Source organism: Nannospalax galili, unplaced genomic scaffold, assembly GCF_000622305.1.
Source record: "Nannospalax galili isolate Female #2095 unplaced genomic scaffold, S.galili_v1.0 scaffold842, whole genome shotgun sequence".
Taxonomy (NCBI): Eukaryota; Metazoa; Chordata; class Mammalia; order Rodentia; family Spalacidae; genus Nannospalax; species Nannospalax galili.
The window spans coordinates 1,495,348-1,504,933 of record NW_008349291.1 but is presented as its reverse complement, the minus strand read 5'-3'; the positions used below and the strand labels follow the sequence as shown (position 1 = coordinate 1,504,933).

The window sequence follows — 9,586 nt, the reverse complement described above, 5'->3', positions numbered from 1 at the left end:
TCAATCCTCACTCCCCCTTTCAGGTACTGTCCGTCTTGGCCAGCTGACACCAGCACACACCAACCACCATCTTTGGCAAACACACACAAAACACTTCTTACAATGCAAAGGACTAGACTCCAGAATGAGAGAGAGAGAGAGAGAGAGAGAGAGAGAGAGAGAGAGAGAGATCACAGAAGACTGGTTTGGTTTCTAAAGTAAACGCAGGGCAGGCTCCTGCCTGTCCTTCTTCCCGAAATGTCAGAATCCCAGACCCCCGATTCCTTCCTTCCTCTGAATCTAGGTTCCAGCCTGTTTCCTTGAAACCCTGCACACCTGGGCCACAGCTGCCTCCTATGTCAACAACAAATCCACCTAGGACCCCTGTCCTCCAGCTCCCATAGGGCTCATGTGTTGGAAGTACAGTGGCCTTGTCACACAAGGTTGGGGAGGCTGGAGCTCAAACCTGTTTTCTTGGGGGATCCAGAGATCTGGGCTCAACAGTATCCAGATCTAGCCTGAATATTGCTGTATGTAGGCTTAGCTTAGGTCTCCAACTCATGGGCCTGGATGGCGGCTGCATTCTCATAGATGACGTTTGCCATATTCTTGTATGTTGCCTCCTTCTGAGTGGTGGCTGGGGCTGACTGCTGGAGAAACCTCAGGATGCACTGGTGGAGGAACACGTACTGGGCCTGGGAAAGATACACAGGATGAGGGTGCTTCCCACAGGGTCCTACAGGCTCCCTCAACACCCATGTCCCTCCAAAGCCCCTCACCTCTGTCTGCACCATCAAAGGACGGCTCTCTCTCATCTTCCTCACAAAGCTCAAGGGCCCCACCAGCCCCTCACACTCCAGCTGCCTGAGCAGGACATCCAGCGCGATAAGGGTGCCTGTCCGGCCCACACCAGCACTGGGCAGGGACAAGACAAGAGTCAGGTGTGTATAAGGGGAGGGAAGTCTGGAGCCCTAGCTCATGGAGCTGTGTTTGGGGGACACCTAGAGACTGTGGTGCTTAACAAGATACTGTTTAGGTGGGAACAGAAGATCAAGTCAGTAACTGCCTAGGATTTTTCCTTCTGTTGGTTGTGTTCTGTGTGCCTTGTTTGATCTTTTCACTCCTCCCAGGCCTAAAGATAAGATCTATTCACATACCCATTTTATAGATGGCAAAATGAAGTTGGGGAGGAGGAGTCATATGTCTCAGGTGATGGGTGGAGAATAGGGTTCAAACACAAGAACTCCTAAGCTAATCTTTAGTTTTCTTTCTTTCCCTGCCCTCTCTCCCTTCCTTCTTTCAGAATGGGTCTTTCTATGTGACCCAGACTGGTCCAGAACTCAGTATTCAGCACAGGCTGACCTCAAACTCATGATCCTCATGTCTCAGCCTCGAAAGTGTTGGAATTACAGGCATGTACCTCCAGATCTTTCTTCATTAAAAAATTACATTTAATTAATTTGTGTGAGTGGTGTGTGTGTGTGTGTGTGTGTGTGTGTGTGTGTGTGTGTGTGTGTCGGGGATAATTTGCAGGAGTCAGTTCTCTCCTTCTGCCTTGTGTGTGCTGGGAGTTGAACTCGGGTACTCAGGCTTGGCAGCAAGCGCCTTCATGCACTGAGCCATCTCACAGGCCCCCAGACCTGTCTTCTCAGTCTGCTTTACAGCCCCCTTGATCTTTGTGCTCACCACCTTCTTTTCTGTCTCCTGTATGAATTCCTGGACAATCACCTATTGAGTTCTGAGTCCTAAGGCGGGTTCTCTCCAGAGGACGGGCTTCCAGGGTGGTGCTCACCTGCAGTGAACAATGGGCGGGCCTCCACCTGCGGTCTGATCCAACCACTGCCGAACCACCTTCCAGAAAGCCAGCAAGGGGTCTGGGGAGTAAGGAACTCCATGATCTGGCCAGGCCAGGTAGTGGAACTGACGTACAAAGAGGGTCTGCTGCTGCCCCATCTGAAAGAAGGCGAGGGTGGAAGAGGGGAGGGTGGTGTAGAGGCTCCAGAAGATTCTGTGCCCGATGGGTGATTCCCTGGAACACAAGCTACAGGGAGACTTGATGGGGAGTTCTGAGTGGGGTGGGAGGGGCTCACGTGGTAGAGCTGAAGATCCCTCACTGTCCAGTCCTCTGTCACCTCCTCAGCCAGCAGCGTCACCCGCAGCTTCCTGTGAGTGCAGGGCTGAGCATCCAGAGGCCAGTAGTGCTCACACTTCACCTGGGGACAGGGGAGGTCAGCACACAGAGCATGACACCGTTACTGCACGTGTGTGTGTGCATGTTCACATGAATGTATCACACACTGTGTGCATGTGTGTGTGTGGATGCCTGAGGCTGTCATCCAGAGTCACTCTATACCTTCTCCATTGAGGCACGGTCTCTCACTGAACCCACAGCTTGCCTAGCATGTCTAGTCTGGCTGGCCAGCTTGGTCTGTGTGGTGATTTGAATGAGAATGTCCCCCATAGGCTCCAAGTATTGGACATTTTGTTCCCAGTTGGTGGTATTGTTTTGGGAGGTCTTAGAAGGCATGGCCATGTGGGAGAAAACACTGGCAGTGGGCTTAGAGAGTTCTTAAGCCTTGCTGGATCTCTGATCACTCTACTTCCTGTGTCTGCTTGAAGATGTGAGAGCTTAGCTTCTGCTCCAGCCACCTCTGCTTCCATGCCTCCCCACCATGATGGACTCTTCCTTTTATAAGTTCCCTTAGTCATGGTGTTTCTATCACAGCAACAGAAAAATGATTAATACAGTCTGAGATTCCCTGTCTCTGTCTGCCAAGCACTGGAATTCCAGGTGGGCCACCATGCACACCTGGCATTTATGTGGATTCTGGGGGTCCAAACTCTGGTCCTCACGCTTGCATGGAAAGCACTTTATCCACAGAGCCATCTCTCTAGCCTCCAACGGGACACCTTTTCCATGTAGCTTCTTTTCTGTCAGGGTCTCATAAAGCTCGAGCTGGCACTGAATTCCCTTTGTAGCAAAAGATGACCTGGGACTCCTGATCCCCCTGCCTCCACCTCCAGAGTGCTGGGATTGCAAGTGTGCACCACCAGGCCCAGTGTCTGTGCTGCTGGGGATCTAACCTAGTGCCGCTCCTGTGCTAGGCAAACACCAGCCCCTTCGTGTGGCTCTTCTCTTCAAGGTGTGGGGAATCTTGCTGCCCTGGCAACAAGGGAAGGCCTACAGGCAGCCAGTCCCACCTGATACAGTTCCAATGTGCCTCTCTCCAAAGTTTATGGACTGGGAGCCTTATACCCAAATCCATGTGTTCATGGTATTCAGAGGTGGATCTTTGGGAAGAAACTAGGACCAGATGAGGTCATGAGGAGAGGCCCTCACAATGGTGTTCACGGCTTCAGATGAAGAGGGAGGCAGCCAAGCTGGCACACTGGCTCTGCCTCACTGGGCCATACTCTCCACCCGGTTATGAGGCAGGAAGAAAACCCTCCCCGGGTGCTGGCACCATGCTCTGGGACTTCTCAACCTCCAGAAGCATAATCCACAGGAACCTCTGTTGTTTATGAAGTGTCTGGCCTGTGGCATTCACTTGCAGCAATAGAAAATGGATCAAAACACATGGACCAGTGGACACTGTGAGGGTGGAAAGGATGGGTGTGTGATGAAGATGGCTGGGCTCACACTGCAGAAGTGGAGAGGTGTGTGGAAGAGTCTACATTGGGTCAGTGTCCAGGTAGGGCAGGGTCATGGGGTAGTTCTCCAGGGTCATCACTAGGACAGAGTTCTCCTCTTACCAGTCCAGACTCCATGCAGTTAGTCAGCATGACCAGGGTGTGGCTCTGCTGCTCCCACACCAGACGCCAGAAGTCACTCACAGTGTGGGGCAGGGGGCCCTGCGCTGCAATGAACTCCTTGGGGCTCCGAAGACCCTGGTTGAAGAGAGCAGCATGTCATGGGCAGGTGACTGGATCTGCATCTCTAAGCCCTTTATCTCTCCAGGCTCACTGAGCATCCTTCAACCCCATCCCCACCCCTTCATCTTACAGGCATGAAGCTGGCGTTGATGTAGTCAGAGCCTGGTTCCTCCTGAAGGGACTGCAGGGGCACCCGGGACCAGTCATCTAGGAAAGAACACCAGGAGGAACAAGGCAAAGAGGTTCTGAGAGGAGTCAGAAATGATTCAGACAGTAAAGGGCTTGCTGTACAAGCATGAGAATGTGAGTTCGATCCCTTGAACCCATGTAAAAAGGTATGGGAAGGTGGAGACAGGTGATCTCCAAGGCTCAGTGGCCAGCCCTCTTAGCCTACTTATGGAGTTACATGTTGGTGAGAGATGCTGTCTCTAAAAACAAGGTGGGCCTTTGCAAGTCAGTCAGTAGGTAGAGTGCTTCCCTAGCATGAAGCACTGGGTTCAACGCCTCCCCATACCCCTCCACCCCTGCACAGAATAAACGCCACATGGTTGCACACACCTGTAATCCCAGCACTTGGAAGGTAGAGGCAAGAATATCAGAAATTTAAGTTTGAGCTGAAGAGATGGTTCAGTGGGTAAAGGCACTTGCCACCCAGCCTGGAGACCTGAGTTCAATCCTCTGACACATGGTAGAAGGAAAAAACTGACTCCTACAAGTTGTCCTCTGACTTCCACATGGGTGACACAGAGGTACCTTCCCCACACATACACATATGAAACATGCACATAAATAAGTAAATAAATAATAAATAAATAGTATAATAGAAGTTCAAGGTCATCCTCAGCTACATAGTGAGTTTGAGGTCAGCCTAGGCTACATTTGACCCTGTCTCAAAAAAACCAAAAATTATGCCGGGTATGCTGCTGCACACCTTTAGTCCCCACACTCGGGAGGCAGAGGCAAGTGGATCACTATGCATTGAGCCCAATCTGGTCTGTACAGCAAGTGCCAGGCCAGCCAGGGCTACATAGTGAGACCCTGTCTCAAAAATAAAATTTGCCAGGCATGGTGGCACACGCCTTTAGTCCCAGCACTCATGAGGCAGAGGCAGGCGGATCTCTGTGAGTTTGAAGCAGCCTGGTCTCCATAGTGAGTTCCAGGACAGCTGGGGCTACAAGGAGACCCTGTCTCAAAAAGACCAAAAATAAAATAATAAAATAAAATAAAATAAAATAAAATAAAATTTTAAATGTGGATAGCAATTGAGGAAGGCACCTGAGGTTGAACTCTGGGCTACACACATGTGCATGAACATGGACCACACACACACACACGCACGCATGCACGCACACACATACACACACACACACACACACACACACACACACACACACACACACGAAAACAGAAGTCACAGCCAGACATGGGAGCTACATGGGGACTGAGAGGGACACAGGACCATCAGTAGAGGGAGTGAGCCAGGAAGACTCTGGAGGGGACCCACTAGAAGAGATACTTTGTTTCTCACTAGAGATGAGAGAAAAGAAACAGAGGGCTGGTGAGATGGTTCAGCAGGTAAAGGCACTTGCTGCCAAGTCTGATGACCTGAGTTTGATCCCTGGGACCTACATGGGAGGAAAAATGACTCCCTCTGACAAAACAGGTGTTCCATGGCATACACATACACACATGCTACACACACACACACAAACATAAACTTTTTTGGTCTTTTTGAGACAGGGTCTCCCTGTAGTCCCAGCTGGCCTGGAACTCACTATGTAGACCAGGCTGGCCTTGAACTCACAGAGATACACCTGCCTCCGCCTCCCGAGTGCTGGGATTAAAGGCGTGCACCACCATGCCCAGCATAAATATAATTTTTAAGAAAGGAGAGGAAGGCAGTAAGAATGGGGTTCTGGCACAATTGAACATGGTTAGAGATGAAGGCAACAGACCCCCAAGACTCACAGGGCAGCACATTCCTGTAGCGGTTCTTGGATTTGTTCTCGGGAGCTGATGCCACCATCTGAGACTGGCCTTGACCCTCTAGGATCAATTGCTACAGGCAGAGAGGCAGAGAGGAGGTTTAGGATGTTGGATTTTCTTTACCTTTCCACCCCCAATGCCCTCAGGTTCCCCATGCCCTCTTCTGTTTATCAGTTGTGCCCTGGGACTCTGTGATACTCACAAAATTAGAGCTATAGTTATACAACCATTCCCCTTGGGGATTTAGGGGATGGTGAGGGCTCCTTCAGACAGTTATCATGTGTGGGTGTCTGGGGGTCCCTGTACTGTGACCCCAGTATCCATTATTGCTTTAGATTTCAGTGATTCGGAAAGATAAATGTGCCTGAGAGTTTCTGTATAATTGAAAAACGTGGGCTGGCCTAACAGGTATGATGTCCTGAGTTAGACCTCCAGGACAGCATAAACCAGATGTGGTGGAACACATTTGTAACTTAGCACTTCGGAGCCAGAGGCAGGAGGTTCAAGTGTTCAAGGTCATCCTTGGCTACATAGTGAGTCCAAGGCCAGCATAGGATTCATGAAACCCTCAGTCAAGAAAACAGGGGCAGGAGCCGGAGAGATGACTCAGTGGTTAAGAGCACTGGCTGTTCTTGCAGAGGACTCAGGTTCTGTTCCCAACACCCACACGGCAGCTAGCAACCATCCTTAACTCCAATTCCAGGGGATCCAATGCCCTCTTCTGGCCTCTGTGTGCATTGCACACATGGCTGCACTTACATACATGTAGACAACATACTTATTAATATAAAATAAAAACAAAAAAATTTTTGAAGACAGAGGCAGGGTTCATGAAGCCTAACACCTCTTTGAGGATCTATAGGCAGTTGATTGTTGCTGAGGGAGGGAGACACATTTTCTTCAGTGTATAGTCACTGGTAAGGTAAGTAACCCTGTAGCTTCCTCCTTTGTCCCTGAAGGACAATAGCACTCTGCTCACTAAGAGTTAACAGACTTCTTTGGCCTTTGCTGATACAGAGACTTGTGGGTGGGAGGAGTGTCTGCTCCCAGGATACTGAAAAGACTGATAAGACACCAGTTTCTGACCAGGGCTTGGTGGTGCACACCTTTAATCCCAGCACTTGGGACGCAAAGGCAGATAGATCTCTGTGAGTTTGAGGCCAGCCTGGTCTACATAGTGACCTCCAGGTCAGCTGAGGCTATAGGGAGACCCAGTCTCAAAAAAAGACACCTGTATCTGGGATGCTAGGAACAAGTTGTCACATCCCTCACCCTGGTTGTACATTGTGCATGCATCAAAGGAGATCTATTACTGGGCAAGTCGTCATGGCCTTGAGCTGTTTTCTAACTATTTTGATAGAAAAATTCCCATGTGTTTTGCACTGCTTAAGCTGTTATCATTTGTAAACTCTGTGTGAACTTCAAACACTAAGCTTCCTAAATAAAAGCTTCTCAAGAGGGCAGTAAAATGCTCCTGAGTGGCACAACCCTGGGGACTCCCAGTCTAATTTCAATTTCTCAGCAACATTCACAGCAGGGCATCTACATAACCCCTTGCTCATGCTCCTGTAAGCAGCCCTAATAAAACTCATTGAATGACAAAAAACAGAGATATTAAAATAGAACGGGGCCTCCTTGGGTAGAGGAAGGGGATCAGTGAGAATGGGAGGGGTGCAAATGAGAGTAATGGGGCGAACATGAATAAAATACATTTAAATATGCAAATGTCATGATGAAACTCATTATTATGTATAATTAATATATGCTAATAAAAACTTGTAAAAGAAACAGCTATATGTTTCTGCTTTTGCCTAATCCAGAAGAGTGGGGGGGGCGGTTAGGGCTGGACTTGAGGTGCAGGGAGCTGGTTGGTTGCCTCTGCTCACACCCCACCTGGTACTCCTCAGCAAAGCCATAGTTGCTGTCCTTCTCATTCTTCCTGACATGGTCAGCAAAGTCTTTGGCAAGGATATTTCCTGAGAAGCTGTGGTAGGGAGAAGGAGAAGAAAAGTCGTCCTATTACCTCCATGTGTACGCTGTGGTAGGTGCACCCACACACATGCACACACAAAATGAATGAATGAATGAATGAATGAATGAATGAATTACAAATATAAAAACTTAAAGTACTTAGAATCTTGTGCTTTAGGGATAAAACTAAGTGATTCTGATCCATCAATGTTCCTTCTGAGTATGCCACCAAGAGTAATGAGAGAAACGATGTTGGTAACATATAATCATAGCCCCACAGTTCACAATAACCCAAAGAACCAAGACAGCGGAGTGTTCATCAATCGCTGGGCATGGTGGCGCACACTTACAATCCAGCCATCAGGAGGTTGAGGCAAGAAGACCACCAAGAGTTCAAGGCCAGCATGAACTACATAATGGAGCAGGGCTAGAAAGATGTCTCATTAGTTAAGAGCAATGGCTACTCTTGGGGCTGGAGAGATGGCTCAGCGGTTAAGAACACTGGTTGTGGGTTCGAATCCCAGCACCTACACGGCAGCTAACAACTGTCCTTAACTCCAGTCCCAGGGGATCTGACAGCCTCTTCTGACCTCCATGGCATTGCATGACACGGATGCACTTACCTACATGCAGAAAATACAGGCATACACATAAAATAAATAAAAAACAATAATAAATAATTTTTTTAAAAAAAGAGTAATGGCTGCCTTTGAAGACCCGGGTTCAAATCCCAGCACCCACATGGCAGCTAACAACTGTCAGTAACTCCAGTCCCAGGGGATCCAACAGCTTCTTCTGACCTCCACAGGCAGACCATTATAAGGGATGGTTCTTAAAAATCTGTATGCTACTAAATTTGAAAACCTAAAAGAAATGGATATCTAAAGGCATGGGAACCACCAAAACTAAACCAAGAAGAGATTAACATCTTAAACAGACCCATAACACAAAAAGAAATTGAAACAGTAACACAAAACCTCCCGACTAAAAAAACTCAGCATGAGATGGATTTACAGCAGAATTCTATCACACATTTAAAGAAGATCTGTGTCCAATACTACTTAATTTATTCAAAAAGAGAGAAATGGAGGGAGAACTCCCAAATTCCTTCTATGAAGCCAGCATCATTCTAATATGAAAGCCAGGTAAAGACACAACCAAAAAAGAAAACTATAGACCCATATCATTAATGAACATAGATGCAAAAATTCTCAACAAAATACTTGCAAACCGCATACAGACACACATCAAAAAGATCATTCAGCAGGCGTGGTGGTGCACGCCTTTAGTCCCAGCACTCTGGAGGAAGAGGCAGGCAGATCCTTGTGAGTTCAAGGCCAGCCTAGTCTACACAGTGAGTTCAGGTCAGCTGGGACTACAGGGAGACCCTGTCTCAAAAAGACAGAAAAAAAAAAAAAGATCATTCACCATGATCAAGTAGGCTTTATCTCAAAGAAGCAGGGATGGTTCAATATATGCAAATCAATAAACATCATTAATCATATAAATAGACTCAAAGACAAAAACCACATTGTCATCTAAGTAGCTGTACAAAAGGCTTTTGATAAAATTCAGCATGCATTTATGTTCAAACTCCTAGAGGGAACTGAACTGGAGGGAACATATATCAACATAATTAAAACTATATACCACTAATCCATGGTCAACATCATTCTAAATGGAGAAAATTGGAAGCATTCCCATGAACATCAGGAGTCAGACAGGACTGGTCACTCTCTCCACTCTTTTTCAATATAATGTGTGAATTTTGTCTTTA

General features: G+C 47.8%; 1 protein-coding gene across 1 annotated transcript in view; it reads right to left on the bottom strand.

Moving 5' to 3' along the window:
- Nucleotides 1-188: 188 nt before the first annotated feature.
- The window catches only part of Ptprh (protein tyrosine phosphatase receptor type H), a 35,112-nt gene continuing 25,714 nt past the window's right edge, over nucleotides 189-9,586 (bottom strand). Inside the window, exons 11-18 of the mRNA XM_029570208.1 lie at nucleotides 7,732-7,822; nucleotides 5,821-5,911; nucleotides 3,983-4,059; nucleotides 3,733-3,867; nucleotides 2,070-2,192; nucleotides 1,772-1,932; nucleotides 759-894; nucleotides 189-674 (exon numbers count right to left, since the gene is read on the bottom strand). Coding sequence (XP_029426068.1) covers nucleotides 525-674; nucleotides 759-894; nucleotides 1,772-1,932; nucleotides 2,070-2,192; nucleotides 3,733-3,867; nucleotides 3,983-4,059; nucleotides 5,821-5,911; nucleotides 7,732-7,822 — 964 coding nt within the window. The 3' untranslated portion in view covers nucleotides 189-524. The remainder of the gene's footprint in view (nucleotides 675-758; nucleotides 895-1,771; nucleotides 1,933-2,069; nucleotides 2,193-3,732; nucleotides 3,868-3,982; nucleotides 4,060-5,820; nucleotides 5,912-7,731; nucleotides 7,823-9,586) is intronic.